Genomic DNA, 19,295 nt, shown 5'->3' with positions numbered 1-19,295 from the left:
CTGTGCATTTCTCTTGAGTGACACTGATATATTTGGAGGCATCTGTCTTCCCCTTTCACCTAGACGCATGTTTGTTTTCTTTGGCTCCTGAGGGCCACTGAGTTCCCTCTTCCTGCTCTGTATAGAGGCTCAACCTGTGTTCAGTTGCAAACACTCCTTGTAGTTTATCATTACAATGACAGCGTTTGCTGGGAATCAAGTCCCAATTTGCAAGTAAATCCTTGTGTTTAAATAATTTCCTCATTAATAAAACATAATACCCTTAAAAAAAGAAAAATAACTAATCAAGCTCGTTTTCTCAAAGTACCAGCACAGAAGGTGTGATTAGATAGTGTTCTGTTTCTTTCCATCATATCCGTCACACAAGTATCAAGTACCTTTGTTAGCATGTGCAGGCAGAGCTCAAACTCAGAAAGCTTTCCTGACTCATTGCTCTTTATGATATATATTCAAACCGCTTTTCCCTTTGAGTGTTAAAAGCCGTGGATGCTTACAGCAAAGTGGCGATTTAAAACTGAATGAAGGGAAGCAGTTAAGAAACATAAAAGGCTGAAAGCAGTACTGCTTTAAAACCGGAGGGAAAATGAGGAACTGCTAGGGCAACCTGGCCTGCATCCAGCTGTGCAACAGGCACTTTGGGTTTTAACCTATTGCGTTCTTCGGTGCTGTTTTCAGACTCCAGATTTACTTTGGTGTTATTTTCTCTTTTCCTGTAAAGCTGAGACAGAACTGGACTCCTTTTCTGTGAGTTTGAGGATGTCGTGGAAATAAGGCATTCCCGGAAGCCAACAGTTTGGCAGCCTAGGATGCACTCAGATTATTAGTTGCAACTATTAATATTTGGATTCTTTTTTTAACCGAGGTCAGTCACTTTTCACTGTCCCTCATGGAAGGACTTTTCTTAACCACCTCAGACTTTTGGGACCTATGATCTTTTGGCATGACGCTTTGGAAAGTTCTTAAGCCGAGATGGAGCAAACTTGATTGGAGTTGTGGAAAAAGAAGACAGATTTGTATTTTTCATGCTGACAAAAAATAGCTGCTATGACTTTTCTGGCAACGTGGACAGGGGCCAAGTGAAGCTGAACTGGTCATGGTCTGTCGTCCAGTGTTTCTTTGTCGTCGGCGATTTTGCCCCCGGCCCTTTTTGTGGTCTTGGTGGTGGCAATCTGTCTCTTCTACCAGACTCTGACACTCCGAGGGACTAGGAAGCTCACAACCGCTGTCCCTGGCGTTACCCCCCACACACCCACCGAGACTCAGGCAAGCAGATGCAGGGAAGGATACACCCAGGACAAACAACAGTGCTTCCTTCTCTCCGGTAATGCACAGGAAATCAGAAAGGTAAGACTCACCAACTTCAGGAGGCAATTTCTGCAAAGACCACAATCTTCCTCTCGGTCCTTTCCGTACAACTAAAATTAACTTCCATGATTTCTGCAAGGGATCCAGAGTATAAACAGCCCTGTAAGTGACCTGTTGACAGGGAAACACGTTACATAAGCTTCAACTTCTTATATTTACTTCCAGAAAGTTCTGGCCTTTATTTTATCTTCTAGAATTTCACTAGAATGAAATAGATAATTTGAAGGTGGGGGAAGTGGTATGATTCCTTCCTAAAATACTAGGAATCTAAGTGATCTGAGGAGAAAAGATCTGAAACATAAATCAAAGATTCAAAAATTTATAGACACTGAGCATCTTTTTCCTCAAGGCAGTCAATATGAGTGCCCAGACCCTTCCAGACTCAGAGACTCCAGAATTCCATTTTAGAATTGGCTAAATCAGTTCTTCATTGGCGATTTAATTTCTCAAGTGGTACATTTATTTCTGAGGCATTTAAAGGAATAGTGTCTTAGATTTCTTCAAATTAATTGACATACCCTGTCTTCTTGTTCATAGAATTAGGGAAATAGAGATTATTGTGTACTTACACTATTCAGCCTAACTTCACTAACAATCTTACTAAGCGTAGAATAAAACACAAACCAAGAAAACATAGTGTTTCTATTTTAATACACCACTCTGTTCTAGCTTAGCAGTAAAAGAAAGGTCTTTAACATAGTACAATGTAAACAAAAAAAATCCCTATATACAAAAACCATGGTGGCAAAGTCACTGAATTCTCTGCTACCTCAAAGAGTATAACAACATGATAATTTAGGAGTCAGTGAGTAATGTCTTTTATCTACAGTAGATTTAGATCTATCCAGGGATGGTTAATGTTTGGCACAGAATTTCCTCTTGAACACCAGCCTACTGCTACGCTCATCACCAATACCTCCAATGCCACTACTATTTATTTTAAAAATGCTTTTACTTATTGCTTTTCAGACTCACAAAACTGTGAGATAGGTACAGTAGGCATGATTGTCATCAACTTAACAGATAGGACTACTGACCCTACAGATGTTTAGGTGGTTCACATGACTAGCATTATGACATGGTGCAACCTCAGAGGGACAGAAATCAAGCAGCTTGGTTCCTATCTTGCTTTCAATAAATGTAATTTCAAAGCTCTCCTTATAATTTGAGGAACCACAACTAGAAGAACTTATTGAAATACAAAATCATTACATTTAAATGAAGAAAATCGGAAGACTTTTGAGTGTCTGCATTTGTTAGCAATAATGTCAGGGAACACGTTGACCCAAAAATATGACAATAATAGCAGACATATAAGTAGAAACACCCTTGGATTAAACTTCAACTGCAAATGTGAATCAATTTTTGGACACTATAAAATCATTGAGGAGTGTGTATTTTGGGTTCATGTACACTAGCATTAACTTTTTTTTGTACTCTTACTTTTCTTGAATATATCAAATTTATGATGAATGTGACTGACTTTTATAAAGTCACTTCTTGTTGGTTTCTGGTAGAGATGAATATAATTTTTTAAAAAAAAAGCAGAGACAGTTAGTATTTAAGTGCCTAAAATATTTTCTAAGAATTTTAGAAATGTTTTACTCATTAACTTTTAGCCCTTTTTTCTTTCCTCCCCTACTTGACTTTCCATGATTTCTGCTTTGTTTGTAATTTAGGCATATGTTAACTGTTATTTGTAGACTGTCACAGAAAATTCCATTTTGACTTTGGATCTTCTGCTACTTATAAACCATCTTAAACTTATTGGCTGCTGGTGTAAAACATCTACTCTAGAATTTTCTTTACCAGAAATGCCAAACACATGATGACTGGGGTTTCCAAATGATTCACAGTCTCAAATATTTTAAACATAAGCAAGATTCTAAATTCAAAATTATAGGTTAGAAGCCCAGTGGATATGGAAACTGAATTTTCAAACTTTTGCCTACTATCTCCATTTTATCCTGTGCTGGCCACTGATTTAGATCCAATTTTTATTAGAGATAGGAAAAGGAAGAAAGAAGTACCATGCAGAATTTAGTTAAAACCAGATATAATTAGATATTACTGTCATATATGTTCCAAAAAAATAAATAAGTCTGTCTGCGAATGATGAAATATTATTTCAGTTATCAAATATGAAGAAAGAAATCAATATGTAGGTGTATATATTAGGATAGATGTATAGATTATTCTCCAAAACAACTGCTTATGAAGTTAATTAAAAAATAACTGAGGAGATTCTTTATAGGTGTTCCTAAAGACCTGGAATTAGCTTTTAGATGTTTTATAGAAGTAGCATTGTTTCTATCTATAAATTTCAAATTTTGTTGTTACTTTTTTTGACAAGTTTATTTGTATTACGAGTTTTTCTTAAGATGAATCCATGTATCTTTAATTTAAGTGTTTCCAAAAGTTCCTTAAAACACCTGGATTTGACCTATAGTTCAAGAATATATTTGAATGTACTCCATGTATATATAATGTCAAAATACACTCTGCTGTCATGTATTTCTAAAAAGAACAACAAAAAAGAGAATGTATTTGGATGTATAAAATAACTATTAACCCCACAAATTTTATACAAAATATTGTATATATGCATATATGTAAATTTTCAGGAAAAATCATTTATTTCAATCACATATTCATAAATAAAAAGATGCTAAAACCACTGAGAATATTTAACAACCAGTATGTTTAAATGTTTAACTGTTCATTCATTCAGGTTGTGTAAGTTGGGAGTGGATTTTTAAACCTAAGATGAAAAAAAAAAATTATATGGAAGTCTCCAGCTGAGCATATTTAAAAACAGAAAAGAATCTTTCAGTGAATATGGTAATATCTGTGGGGATAAACATTGAGAAACCAGAGTATGTTTTTCAAATTAGAGTTTTCATTCATTGATGAATAAGTGGTCCTTCCCTGTTTTTCTAGTTGTACTTGCTTCTTTGAAAAGACTATCAGCTTAGCAACAGAGGTTTTTGTAGTAGCAACTACTTAAAGGTGAGTAACTTTGTCCTCCACACGTTTACCAGTGGGATCTGATTCAATATCTAGAGCTGTTTTCAGTATGATTGAGATCATGGTGTAGAATCTGCCAACTTAGCATACTAAAGAAGTACTCTCCTTATTTCTGGCCAAATTTTAATTCATTTTCCATTTGGATGGTCCAAAGTACCTTGCTGAGCAGATGTACTGTTGTCATTTCTTCTGGATTTTCTCTCAACATTGGATGTTTGCATATTGTCTGATAATCCACTGAGTCTTAAAACTATTCCAACTTGGTATGTAAACACAGTTGTGTTGTCCTCACTGGAGTAAAGTCACTCAATAGATTTATCTGTTTTCATGGACTATAACACTGTAATATGCATAACAGAAGGCGGGGAGCACATTAAATTATAAACAGGAACAATGTCTCCTTAGCGCAATCTCTTCTGATGGAAAGGTTGCTATTTGAGGAATACATTTATACTCACCAAAGCCATGTGTTCCTAATTATCTCCTGTTGACACTCCACAATGAGAACTACTCTTTCTTTGTTGCTTGGCTATTCTTCTTGACTCTCCTGTTTTAGTGACTGCTGTTATACAACTTTAACTCTCCTCAGGATCCAAACACAATTCAATGCAAATAAGTGAATGTTCTTATTAAAGATGGTCTAAGTAACTTTATTTGCATTTTAATAGTGAATAATATATTAGACATTTGCAAATTTCATAAACATTGCTTATTTAGCCCAGGTTTTCTAGAAACAGAACTTCAGGCAAATTCTTACATGTTAACACTTTATTAGAAAACACAATCGCAGAGATGCAGCATGGGGATGAAAAAGGAGAAGCAAACACAAGTAGGTAGATTATTGGGAGTCATATGCAGATAGGCTGTTTTCAACTACTGTATCTCAGAACAGGCATTGGAGAAAAGGGGCAGCAAATGCTAGCAATTTATCTCCTGGTTTCCTCTTCCTCTGCCTTTTATTGATTAGAGTCCATGCTGCTGACTGGTAGTAACCTGGATTCTCAGGGTGACTCCTGGGGAAACCAGGGCCTTGGTAGGTGTTATTTTGCCAGAGCAAATGTGGGGTAGTCCCTCCTTTTTCCTGTAGGTGCTGCAGGTCCGTGGTGGCAGAGGTGGTGAAAGCAGGTATGAAGCTTTATGACCACAATGGCATGAATAATGTCCACCAGGGGGTAGATGAGGCAGAGTGATCTAACCACGGACACAGTAGTGGTGATAATTTTGCTTTCTAAAAATCCACTGAAGGTCTAAATGTGCTTTCCCTCTTGGGAAATGGCCGTGCTATCTTTAAATAAAAAATTTGTGATTATCTCATTGAGAACACTCTCTTTGACTGTAAAAGAGAAAAAAAAAAAAAAGCAGCAACAAAACCACATCTCCTCTTTACCCTTTCTCTCTTTGAACCCTTTCATTCATGCTTTTATTTTTTTCTATTCACTTAATAAATATTTATTGAGCAATTTGTGTATGCCAGGCTCTTTATGAGATACCAGTGCTACAGGAATAAAAGCCACTGTGAGACAGACAAAATAAATAAAGTGTTAGGAAACTGATAATAATGAGATTGCTCTTTGAAAGGAACTAGAGAGGTCAGAGAATGAGTTAGAGAAGAAAGAGAGACAAAAATGGGCCAAAGCATCAAAGCCCATATATCCGAAGAAAATAAATAACCTAATACATTTGGAAAATTCAAAGTCCTGGGGGTGGAATAGCCTGAAGCAAGCAGGAAGGCAAATACATAAAACAGAAAATTCACCAGGGTCTAGGTGTTGATAATGCATGCATGATAAGAAGTCTGGATTCTGAAGGCAATGGAGAATCCCTGAAGAACATTAGCAAAGATTTGGCGTGAATAGATTTTTGTGTTAGAGAGAACATTCCAGAACACACATTGCAGAATGGACTAGAGCAGAGTAGAATTGAAGGTAGGGAAACCAGTTTTTGTCTATTTCAAGATGCCCCTCCTTTGCCAAATCTTCCTTTCCTCCTGTGTTCTTGAACACTCCCTTTTTAATATTTTAGGACTGGTTCTGCATGTACTCTGATACTTATAATATTGCCAGTATCAATCTCTCCATTAAATAATTACTTACTTATATTACTAGTTCCAAGCCTTACTTGGGCCATTCCACTTACCAGTAAACATGCTTAGAACTGATAACAAAACAGTAAGCGTTCCTGATTCCTGGCAAGCTGCCTACTGTGCTCCCTGTCTCTAGTTCCCTTCATAGATACTGGAAGTAATTCTCCTTGCAGCCACTGCCTGGACACTGATCCATTCCTGTCCTTTGCCTTTGATCTTCTCTACTGAAACTTCTCTTTTGTTGACCTCCTGATTACCAATAATGATCTGCTTTCAACTGTATCTTTCTTCTCTGAAGCATCTTCCACTACTGGGCAACAATTTTTTGAATCCTGTGACATGAGTCTTATTCTCTAACCTCTCTGAATAATTCATGGTCTCCTTATAAGGTTCATTTCTGCCCTCTGATGATAAGCATAGACATCCTTTGATGATAAAGGTAGCTTTGTTGCTTGGATCTTTCTTTAATTGTCTTTTTTTCCCACATTTTAAAGTTTTCAATGGACGTTTATTTATTTTTGGTGCTGAGAATCGACCCCAGTGCCTTTTAATGTTAGGCAAGCACTCTACCACTGAGCCACAACCCCAGCCCAACTTAATTGTCTTTTGAAAAAAACTTTTCTTGGTAAATGTATCAATTAATCGCCTGCATCACCAATTTCCTTGTATATTTTCTAGAATGGCACAAGAAACTATAAATATTAATTTTCCCTGAAAATTGTATGCCGAAGTCAGTGACTCCTCTTGACTTTTCTATTTCCATGAATAGGACCTGACTTCTTCCTCCATTTGCCTAGATATATGGGATTTAAACCTTAGGTTTATCTTTGATATTTCTTATTTCTTTCCACTCCTTATCACCTACCAAATACATCTGATACAGCTTCCTACCAAAAATTCTAGGTCAGCCACTGAGCCACATTAGAAAACTCTAAATTAGAAAAGTCACAATAGTCTTCAAGTTTCTTTCTTAATAATGGTTATAAACCCTGACACATTAAATATTTGTACGTATAGTTCAGCAGCGTTAACCATATTTACATTGCTCTGTATTCGTCTTGTGCACGACTCTCATTTGGAATCCTGTGTCTCAACCCAACTTGTCTGTTACCTCCCAGTCTGTCTCATCTCCTTGGTTTCTATATTTCCTCTTTGTGGTTTATAAATTGCTTTAGCACTAACCTCAGATTTTTCTGTGAGGTCACAAGACCACAGTTAGGTCTTTTTAATAGTGAGTACATTATAAATAAAGTTCACTTTAGCAGAAGTCTTTATGGCTGGTGTAAGGTGCAATTTCCCCCACTCCCCTAAATGGATCTGGATTATAGTTAATTTGATTCAAACTCTTAGAGCCAATCTTCACAATCTCAATGCTGTATCAAAATCATTTTAAAACATAACCTGTTTTAGTAATCTAAGAAGTTATCTCCATCTGTCGATACTTCTATGTTATCTATGCACTGCTTCCATAGTATTCTGATGGAAAACCTTGGGTAGTTCTAACACTGAGTCTACTCAACCTAGTAAAAACCATTCTCCATCCCATCATGTCCCCAACATGCTTTCCCAGTCCCCTCTAGCTATGTGTCTCAAGCTATAAGCAGCTCAAGATCTTATTCTCCAAACTCCAACATCTCTACCTCTGTCTGGAGTCTCCCCCCAAGGCATCTGCCACAGTCAGCTCCTCTAGAAGTCCTCATGATTATTCTTAAAACATTCTGAAACATATGAAATTCCATCTCCTCCATCATGGTATCCCTTACCTTCATAAAGACATGTGTACTTCACATCCCTAATGACACTTAACCTTTCAGTATAATTGTTTAGAAATGAAGGAACATCAGAATGTTTAGAACTGGAAATGAGTTTCAGATTATTAGGGTTCGATGTCTTTATAGATGAGGAAAACGAAGTGCACAGAAGAAAAGTGTCTCAAAGTAAGATATCAAATCGATAGGAACAGGATTGGACTGCAACCTATGTTCTTTCTATCTCCATTCATATCCCCATACACTATATCCATTCATTAGCTCTGCTCCCCTCCAAAGTCATCCTCGAAGTTCTAACCCCCAGTACCAAAGAATATGAACTTATTTGGAATCAGGGTTGTTGTGGATATCATTGATTAAGATGAGGTCCCACTGGAGTAGGGTGGGCTCCTGATTCCTGGGAGATGGCCATGAAATGATGAAGGTAGAGATTGGAGTGACACAGAACACCAAAGATCACCAAGAAAACCCTCAACAAGTAGGAAGATATAAGGGAGGATTCCAGTACAGGGTTTCACAGGGAACATGGCACGCTGACACCTTGATTTCAGGCTTCAAGCCTCCAAAATTGTGAGATAATACATTTCTGTTGTCTTAAAGCCATCTAGTTTGTGGTACTTTGTTATGGCAGCAATAGCAAACTAATAAAAATGAGGAGGCAAAATAGTTAAGTATATGAATGCTTGGGAGTCAAATTGGCATCATTTGTTATCTTGGACATTTAGTCTTGACTTCTTTAGGATTTTGTTTCCTTAACTGAGATAAATACAGTATGATGGACCTCCCAAGGTTTAGGGGTCTTAATTGAACATAAATCATGTGAAGCATTTAACTTGTCTGGCAGATAGGAAAGCACTTAGCTTTCAGAATATTAATTATCTAATTCTTAGAGGACTTATTCATCTCTGAAGCCCTGGTGGACCTTAACATTGGCCTTCACCAGGTAGGTGAGCACTTACTAGTTGCTATAATGAACAGAATTTGTGATGTAAGGAGTGACTGAGATGAAAGCCGGGTGAGGTTCCTGCCTATCCCTCTGCTTTCCACTGTTGTCTTTTCACAGTACAATGACCTTTTAGAATCAATGACTTAGGGAGGCTGATATGTCACTCAAAGTTAGTCCTGCTTATACATAGGCAAAGTCTAAATTTTGCTAGATTAAAAAAACAACCTTTGATGCTAAATTACAGCATCTCATAGTTGAGGATGTGGAGAGGTGAGTTGGACTAGGAATGAAGGATAAGATTTTGTGTACTGAAAAAAATATTTATGTAATATTTTTTATGTATTATCTCTCTACATGGAATGTTAATTTAATTTGTTACTGCTATGTCTTCAGTACTAAATAGAATCTGAAACATAGTGAGCACTGCAAAATATCTAGCCAATGAATGGACCAATAAATGACTGATGGATCTGAGGGTCAGAGAAGGCAACCTCTGAACTGTTGTCAGGAAACAGGAAATGAGAACATCCTTCTCCCTCTTTTGTTCTATTTGCTAAACTCTGAGGCTCTTCTTTCCTACACCAGAGTCCCTTGAACTTCACCAAGGTCCCTTGTACATTTCTTGGGCTGTGGCTGATAGAAATCATCATACTATTTTGCTACATTGAATTTCCTTCAATCAGTTGTCACCTATCTCTCCTGTTACCTTCAGCTCCTTTGTCTCATTAGGACCCTTAACTCTATTAACATTCTCAAGTATCTACCATATTTTTCAGAAGAACATCTTTTCCCAACTAGTGTGCCTTTCCAGTTACTTCCATCTTCTTGCCCCTCTTTGTCAGCATCCTCCTAACCTCTTGAGAAATTTCCATATTTTAATAGACTGATTCTACCAGAAATGCACCTTTCTTTTTACATATTTTTATATGTTAACTGGATTCAAAGTTGTGGATTTTAAAATCATGCTGATGGGCTTTAAATACAGGGATCTACGGGTAGGAGGCTGTGGGGAAGAGGCTGTCAGTGTGGTTTTCATGGAATTAGCTGGGCTGCCTGATGAGCATTTAATGCCTGTGGATTTCTCTGAGATACTTGATTAGATCTATGTTAAATTTTTATAATGAAATAGGCATATGATGAAGACCTGCTCATTCTGGGGGAATTTTGAAACAAATTCAAACCTGCTTACTTTAGACACATTTTAATGAAGTCTTGATGAAGTTCATATTTAAACAAGTTATGTTACATTTCCTATGTATCAAGGAATTAATCATTTTATAGGTGCAATTCCCTCTTGTTCTTTCAAGATAGTGGCAATAGCTTCTGCCTCTTTCTCCCTCTAAGCAATTCTGTTTCTTATACTAACGGAATTGGAAACTCATATGAGATAAACTGCTGAAATGGAAACCACTGGATACGCTGACATTATAAAAAGTGCTTGCTGTTATCAACTTTGAGTCTGTGGCCTTTGGGGGTGAAAAGAATGTTTTGGTTTCACTTTTCTCTTTAACATCCTTTGGATATTTTTTTTCTCGGGAACCGTTCTCACTCAAAGGATGAGCTCATATTCTAAAATAGCTTTTATATTCTCTGACAGACACTACACCAAAGTTGGAAATTGGCAAGGTAAACAGTACTTGGGCAACTTTCATACTGTTTGGAGGTTTGTTAAAAATGTAAAACAGCATTTTCACTCATCATGTATGAGGTTTTAAAAAAGAGAATATGATGACAAATGATTTACTGAATCTGTGATATACAAGAATTTTAACAAAAAATTATTCACCTTTTTCACCTTGTTTTCTATTTCTTTCTTTCTTTCTTTTCTTTTTCTTTCCATCCCCAGTCCATTTTTATTTTTATTTGAGAGAGGGTCTCTCTAAGTTGCTCAGTCTGGCCTCGAACTTGCCATCCTCTGGACTCCATTTCAGACGTGCTCAACTTTCAATTAAAATTTACTAACATAGGCCTGAGGTGCTTGTAATCCAAAATAACAGATGCACCAAATAATTATTAGGAACAGCCCATGGATTTGGAAGCATAGAATGAGCCTAACTGTGTGCCCTGAAATATAAGTACTTTTGGTATCTCTAATCCTTAGCTGGTGTTCCGAGTAGAAATCCTCACTAGTCTGCTCACAGTGCAACCCAACAGAACACCTTGATAAAGGATAGGCCTTGCAACTCTACACATTACTGATGAAAATTAAAAGCTTTCTATCAAAGCTTTTAATGCCAAACCAGTTAAATGTATTTTTTAAAATTCTTCCCAGTTGTAGATGGACACAATATCTTCATTTTATTTATTTTTATGTGGTACTGAGGATCAAACCAGTGTCTCATGCATGCTAGGTGAGCACTCTACCACTGAGCCACAACCACAGCCCCTGCTAAATGCCTTGAATAAAAAGATCATGAGTATTGTGCTAAGGGTTGCCTCAAATTTCAGCTGTATCATTTGCTAGCTATGGGACCATGGGCACACTACCTAACTTTGTGAACCTTTAGTGTTCTCATCAGGAAAATGGAACTATCTAAACTTATGTGCTTGACAACATCCAGTATAATGACAGGCCAGAGTTGGCATTCAATAAATGCTTGTTTTCTTTCTTTTCTTTGCCCTTGAAAAGCTGGATTGAGTGTAATATACAAGCATGTTATATTACACTTGTTTTAAGAATCATGCAGAGTTTATATTTTTATTCTTGGCCATGTCCTTTCTTCCTTAGATTTTGCACAAGCAGATATTTAAAGCTGTTTGTCCTATGCTGTCACTTACACCCTCCTACACCTGTACATATAATTTAATTCAAGAACATTGCACCGACTTTCCAGGTGTGCGTACTACTTTTTGTCCTGCTTGATAAAGTGTGTTTGACTGCAAATAGGGAGAATATAGCACATCTTTCCTGATTTATCGAACCATGGTATTTGACATGCATGTAAATTATTCATGAATTTTGATATTTTGATAGTTTTCCTGGCCAACCCCTTGTAACCCACCTCATAGCTGATCTTGACAAATAACTAGTATCTGTTGCCCTAAGCATGTTCTGAGTATAGAGGAAACTATACTCAGATAAACTATACTCAGAGGTAAAATAGCCAATTTGGGATGGAAGTTTCAGATGACAGAGAAAGTCTGATAATAGTGAATAATCTATAAGAAGAAAACAGGATTTACTTGAACAGTAATATTGCTTCAGGATCCTGGTGCTTCTTACTTGTTCTGACATAGGAAAAGGAGTATGGTTTCGGAGCAGTGGTGTAGATGTCTAGAAACCACCAGAAGGACCTGCTAAAAATTGATGTATCTGACATAGATCCTGCTTTGACCCCCTTGCTTTTTCTAGGCAAAAGGGACATTGCCTCAGATTGAAATAGGGAGTCCAAGTTTCAATGCTGAGATTGAGTAATCATAGAAAAGTGACTTTTTAAATTTGAATTTCCTCATCTGTGGCTAAGGCATGGAAATGGCCTGCTACAAAGTTGCTATGGGATCAAACTAGACACTGTCACTGAGAATGCTTTGAAAAGTCTTGAGATTATAAGAGGCAGGGGAGCAACATTATCATATCCTAAAGGACAATATCATGAAAATATTCTCATTGCATTTGACCCCTCTTGGGAAAAGAATGCATATATGCAGCATAAATGTGATTCCTAGAAATGTTCCTTTTTTCATTAAAAAGTCATAGCATAGCATTCTATACAGGTGTCAAGTTAGAAAGTTATGTTTCAAAATGCCACTAGAAGTTCAAGACTGTGCTGTCACACTGACTTTCCTCTTGATGTTTTACTGTTTCTTTAACAAGCAAAAGGAAGAATAATAGCATTCCAAGAGTTTCAGCTCTAAGCCTGCCACTTCCCTGGTGGAAAATCTAGCATTAATTTAACCAAAGTACACAAATGCTTCAGGAAAAATGGAACAGGAAATTAAACTTTTCTGTGGCGTTTCAGGAACTCTCTGACCTTAGCAAAGCATCAATGAGAAAGTTGACTTTCATTTTGAGCAGTGAACCTTCCCTCTTACGTAAACCCAAAGGGCAGATGTGATTTCAAATGAGTTTCCCCTCATTCTTCTCTTTATTGCTATCTTTAAGAACTATTGTTTTGGATTTTTATTCTGAATAAATAGTGCAAACCTGAAAAACACATCTGGAATTGCCACAACACAATCTAAACAAATCCAAGTATGTTAAAGTGACATAAATTATTATAAAATCAGAGAGCTTTGGGACAATTAGTTTTGTTTGTGAGATAGTAGGTGAGTACAGAGGAAAAGGAAGCAAGCTTATTATGTTTCTTTCAAATAACAAGGTTAAACTAATACAATATTTGCTTTAAAAAACTTCATTTTCTGGAAAGAGATAAATTGTATCAATAGAAAATTATGCTTTCAGATATATAAACCTCAAGAAGCTAGAATTCTCTCTCCTGTTCTTAATATAAAATTATGGCTTCTTAGAAGAAGCTCCTTTTCTGTGATAAAAATGGGAGTGTGCCTCATCATCCAATAATGTGCACATGATCCTAAGCATAATTTTTAGCAAAACCCTAACCAAAGTAACCAAGCACTCATATTAATGTAACTGGACTCTGTAAAGTCTTGCATTGCAACAAAACCTTCAAATAAATTACAGACATGTGGGTCAGGGCAGAGATCAGGTTTACATAATTCCTGGCACATAACTTGCTGAATGAATAGATTTAGTATAAGTTTATGCTGTGTATTCAGTTTAGAATTCCCTATGACAGTCAGCAATGCTTCAATTCTTTTGTATTGTAATTGGATTCTTTAACTCTGAAGACCCCTCCCAGCTCATCCTCCATTTAAAAGATGCTCTCTTGCCAAGCGCAGTGGTGCATGCCTGTAATCACAGTGGCTCAGGAGGCTGAGGCAGGAGGATCTTGGGTTCAAAGCCAGCCTCAGCAAAAACGAGGTGCTAAGCAACTCAGTGAGACCCTTAACATATGAACAGGGCTGGGGATATGGCTCAGTGGTCTAGTGCCCCTGAGTTCAATCCCCAGTGCAAAAAAAAAAAAAAAAAAAAAAAAGTCTCACCTCTTTCTTGATAAGACCAAAACAATTTGTCATGTTAGAAGAGGACCCTTTAAGAACAAACTGGACCTCTAGGAAGGGAAATTAAATTTTCTGGACAGCCACAGAAGAAAACTGAAAGCTATGGTGCAACATAATTTGTCTGATAAAGGAAAGATTAGAGAGTTTAGGAACTTGAATATTTGATATTATTATTAGATGATTAGTGCTTATGTTCTGGTATTATTAGGTATTGCCATTTCCTACCAGTTTTTTTTTTTTTTTTGTTTGTTTGTTTGTTTTGGAAGGAAGAAGTTGGCTATATAATACTTTAGCATTCTAGAATAATATGTAATTTGGAGAGCTCTGGGTTTGATCTTGAAAGCAGTATGTGTTATTGTGATGGGGCGACATCTGGAAAAGTGAGCAGGGATAGGCTGGGTTGGGTGGGACTTCCAAGAGGGGAAGCAGGAGAAAGAGAGTTCTTAGGTGTCAGGCTGGGAAAAGTGTTACACAGGGTCATCTCCAAGGAAAGCCAGAGCTGTGCATTAGTAACAGACAAGCTAGAAGGACAAGGTGAGGAGGCAATAGAGACTGAACAGCTATGTGTGTGCTCAGAATAATCAAGAAAGCAGAATAAGAGGTAAGAAACATGTGTGCTTAAGGAAACTCAGTTTACTTCTTTTATGTGAAGTCTGGTGCCTGAATAGCACAGTTTCCCCATTTTTCTTAACACTTTGGTCTCCATGTGTGTGACATAAGGCAGTTTGCCATATGTGTCCCTGCATCCTGTAGCTGGACACTCAACTAGAACTGGGGCTGCCCTGGAGATGCAGGGCCACCAGCATGGAGTGTATTGGCTACTATGGTTAACAATCTGCACAGTTCATGGTAGCCCTGGACTTCTGGGAGGATCATGATGAATTGGTTGTATATAGATATGAATGCCAAGAGGAGCAGTCAGGAGACAGAGATGCAATCTGCCTGGGATTGGCAATATTAAGCATATGAAGTCGGGTTAGGAACCTGTCCTCTTCTCCCAGGGGGTATAAATGTGGTCACTAGAGAGTGGATAGAGAATCTCCTAATTCCCAGCTCAGGGCCTCAAGGTTACACTTACATCCAGCAGGTGTTTCAGGAAGCTGGACTCTACCCAGAGGGGAACTTGTGTGCTCGGGTGCCAGAAGAGATTCTAGCCTGGCTGCCACACGTTCTCTCATGATGACCCAGAGCAAAAGCCACCACAGAGGTGACAGAGAAGACAGCAGGCTAGGAGAACACTTGGGGTCATTAACTGGGCAGGATGGGTGGTGAGAGGATGGGCAGCAATCTTTGTAGTTGTTAATTTGGAAAGAGATAAAAGAGGATTGAAATGCAGAGTGGAAGTAGGAAATTCAGAAATTGATCAGTCAGACACTGGGGGAAGGTTGTAAAATTAGACAATGGTGACCATACGTTTTAAGTCATAAAAAGGGAATGTAATGTTGCTAAAGAAATTTTTATATAGAAGATTATAACAAAGTCTAAAATTAAAGCATATGTAGTTGTGCAATTAGGAAGTTGCCTACTTCTGTCTAGCCCCCTGTTTTAGTCAGCTTTTTCATCACTGTGACTGGAAGATCCGAAAAGAACAATTAGAGGAGGAAAAGTTTATTAGGTTCATAGTTTCAGAGGTCTCAGTCCATAGGTGGGCCACTCCATAGCTCTGAACCTGAGGTGAGGCAGAACATCATGGTGGAAGAGTGTAACAGAGGAAAGCCACTTAGGACATGGCAATCAGAAAGCAAAGGGAGAGCTCAGCTAACCAGGGGCAAAGACACACCCTCAATTACCCACCTCTTCCAGCCACACCCTCCCAGCTTATCCGTGGATCAATGCACTGCTTAGGTGAAGATCTCATAACCCAATCATTTCACCTCTAAACTTTCTGGCATTATTTCATACACAAGCTTTTGGGGGACACCTCATATCTAAACCCGAAAGCCCCCAAATCCAAGAAGTATGTTCATAACATGTATGAAATCAATTTTTTTCCCTGTGGTATGATGATTCTAACACTGCTTTAAAAAAAAGAAAGAAGAATAGAGATGGTGATTCACTGATTATTTTTCAATGCTTTAATGTCCCTAACATATAAATACCACCTTCCCATACTCTGCTTATAATTTGAAAGAACCCATATGAAATCAAATGATTAAACATTTTGAAGATTTTTACTGAAAATATTTTACTTTTTCTAGAGACTTTTTATCCAACAACTTATTTAGGAGACATTTATTTAATAAAGCTTTACATAGGTGAGGGGACTATATATTTTTGAAGTCTTTCATATCAATTGCTTTCTTCTTTGATCCTTGCAGTAGCACTAATAGTAAGAGGGAAGGTGTCCGAGCTCATTTGCAGATGAGGTAAGTGAAGTATATCACATGGAACTGACAGGGTCTCCACAGGTAAGGCCTGGGGGCCGGGAAGTAGATGGAGACCAGGGACCTAGAAGGATTTAGGTGCCACTGCAAAAGCCTAGAACTCAGAATCAGCATGTCTGGCATCTATGAAAATGTTTGGCCAGTTTTATGCTGCTTAGGTACTGACATTGTTGCTGTAATGGCCCCAGAGTTCCTTCCTTTCTGTTATATTCCCTTTGTATAGACTTGATATTTTGAGACTGAATTGCTGAATTAACTCATTGTTTAGGATGCAGGGGACAGAGACTTGCTATTATTTTAACATGTTTCAAAAGAACAAGGTCTCTCCTTGTTATTTCATGAGGGTGGACTGTCAATTCTATGTTTCCTTCATTATAGAGGATGTCCTGTAAGGGCTGCTGACAGTGTGGAGACGCAGAGGGCAATAAGGAATCTGGAGAGTCAGCCGGACAGCATTTACTCTAAGATCAGCAAACCTAAGCAGGGCTTGGGGCTGCAAAGAAAATAACTTCTTCCTCCTTTCAGCTCTCTGTGAGGGCCTGAGGACAGGGAATGGTGTGGAGAAAGAGGAGGGCGGAGGGAAGAAAAAGAAATCAAAGAGAGACACTTGGGAATGGTTTTCATTTGCCCTGGAATGGGGAGTAACTTCAAATGTGCCAAAAGAAAAAGCAAAGGACATTTTCTCCAGAGCGCCTCAATTTTTATCTTAAAAGTTTTCTTGAAGGAAGTTATCCTGACTGCCATCTCCCAGATATTCCTCTGTCTTTATCATCTCAGCTGGGTCTTTGTTATGTCTGCAAAGTTACAGTAAATAGTAAACTGATGGCCCACAGCTGTGCATCGTGGGTGGCATCTCAAGGCAAGAAATCTTGAATCAGTTGGAGGAAAATCCTCAAGAGAGGCTGAAAGGCATCCTTTATAGACTAAAAACAGGGAGAAAAGAAAAAGAAGAAATTTGGGAGGAGCAGAGAAGGGAGATGTGATAGGTCCCTCTGGTTTGTTGAAATGGGGGTGGAACGGGGGAGCTGACAGCTACAGCAGGGCATGGGGAGGTCAGAGGTCACAAGAGACACCCCAGATATGGACGCCAGGATAGTTTTGTATTCTTGGTTCTGTATGGAAATTTTTCTTTGACTCCAAGATTCATGCTATGAGTGGTGGTTAACCGTGGGGAGAAATGAGCTACACATAGATTCGAAGCTTCGCCCAACATGACTGCATTCTCTGGGGTTTGCAGAACTGGGAAGCTGTGCAGTTTGCTTTGCTTCGCTTCTGTCTTTCAATCTGCTCTCCCCATTTTCTCCTCCTCTCTTCTTCCTTTATTTACACTAGCTCTATGTTGTGCACCCCTTTCACAAACACACTGTGACAAGGTGTGGTTCCAAAGATTTCAATGAGGAGAACAGATGATGAATGCAGAGAAGACCAAGGAATCTTTAGTTTGCACAGATTCTGTGCTTAATGGGAAGTCTTCCCAGATAAGTTAAAATTGTGCTGTGTCATTGAGACATCAGTGTTTCACATGTCCCCGTGGACAGAGGCAACTTGCCGTCATTTATCATCAAATATTTTCTATCATGTATGGCCAGGTCAGGGTCTGTTGTTCTGGAATTTTCTCTGTACCCTCCACTTTTCTAATGTGTTAGGCTTAGACACATCCTTTCTGTTTACTTAATGTCTTCACAGCCGATTCTTTCTCCTGAACTTTTCTCATTTAGACCATGCTCTTCCTAAGTCCCCATCCTCCTTCCTGTGACTTGACTGAGGTGTCCCTGCCTCTCCTGAGCTTTTTAACACTGAGCCAGGCTCGACAGTACAGAGCTTGCTGCTCAGACCTCATGGTTCTCCTTGTTCCCAGGCTTCTCCTGTGTAGTTAGCTGCCCCAGTGAGACAGGTCTCAGGCTTCTCTCTTACTGCTTAGTCATGCAGGTTACTGTCACTACTTCCACATTAAATTTTTTTGTTGTTGTTTTTGCATTATAGCAGGGTGACTTACAGTTCTTAGTAAATCTTGTACGTAGTAAAAGTCTGACCTTCTAGAATTCTATCAGAATACCTATTCTTCCAGAAAACATAACTAAGAAAAGAAGTCCAGTTTTCTTCGTTTACTTCTTTCCTACTGCGACTTCTAAAGAGTCAAAGTTGAACCTATCTGTGAAGTTATCAACTCTTATATTCTCAACTACTCAATAGAATTAGGTTTCCTCCTAGCTCCCCAAATGGGTAAGAAATAATGTTGTATTGCTCTTTTTAAGAGTTATCATTGCTTGTTACTTCTTGTTGCCTTCCTGACTGCTATATTTGCCACTCACAAGAGAGTATACCCATGGTGCTGACCATCAAGTCCCTCCTGATTTAATTCCTCTTTCCGTCTTTTCTGTACGTTGAAGAATTATCTTTCTTGCCTCATTTTCTTTCGTAAAAAACATTCACAATACAGATAAGCAGCAGTACCATGCCACCTTCTATAAAAGAGGTCCTGGATCATTCTCTTGCAGAGCTCATATCTCCAGAGGCAGTTGTATTCCATGATTTCATTATTTGTTATTGATCTTCTTGTTGAACAGCAAGTTCAATGTGGGCTAGAACTATGTTTAGGATCCTTCACTGTTGTATTCTCTAGAGACTAGGACCATGCC

General features: G+C 38.2%; 1 protein-coding gene across 1 annotated transcript in view; it reads left to right on the top strand.

Moving 5' to 3' along the window:
- Positions 1-466: 466 nt before the first annotated feature.
- CPED1 (cadherin like and PC-esterase domain containing 1) overlaps positions 467-19,295 on the top strand; it is a 273,570-nt gene continuing 254,741 nt past the window's right edge. Inside the window, 2 exon segments of the mRNA XM_079152537.1 lie at positions 467-1,142; positions 1,145-1,344. Coding sequence (XP_079008663.1) covers positions 1,094-1,142; positions 1,145-1,344 — 249 coding nt within the window. The 5' untranslated portion in view covers positions 467-1,093.

The sequence above is a fragment of the Sciurus vulgaris genome, assembly GCF_902686455.1.
Source record: "Sciurus vulgaris genome assembly, chromosome: 8".
In the NCBI taxonomy this organism is placed as follows: Eukaryota; Metazoa; Chordata; class Mammalia; order Rodentia; family Sciuridae; genus Sciurus; species Sciurus vulgaris.
The sequence above is the reverse complement of the archived record's forward strand: the minus strand, read 5'-3'. Positions and strand labels throughout refer to the sequence as shown.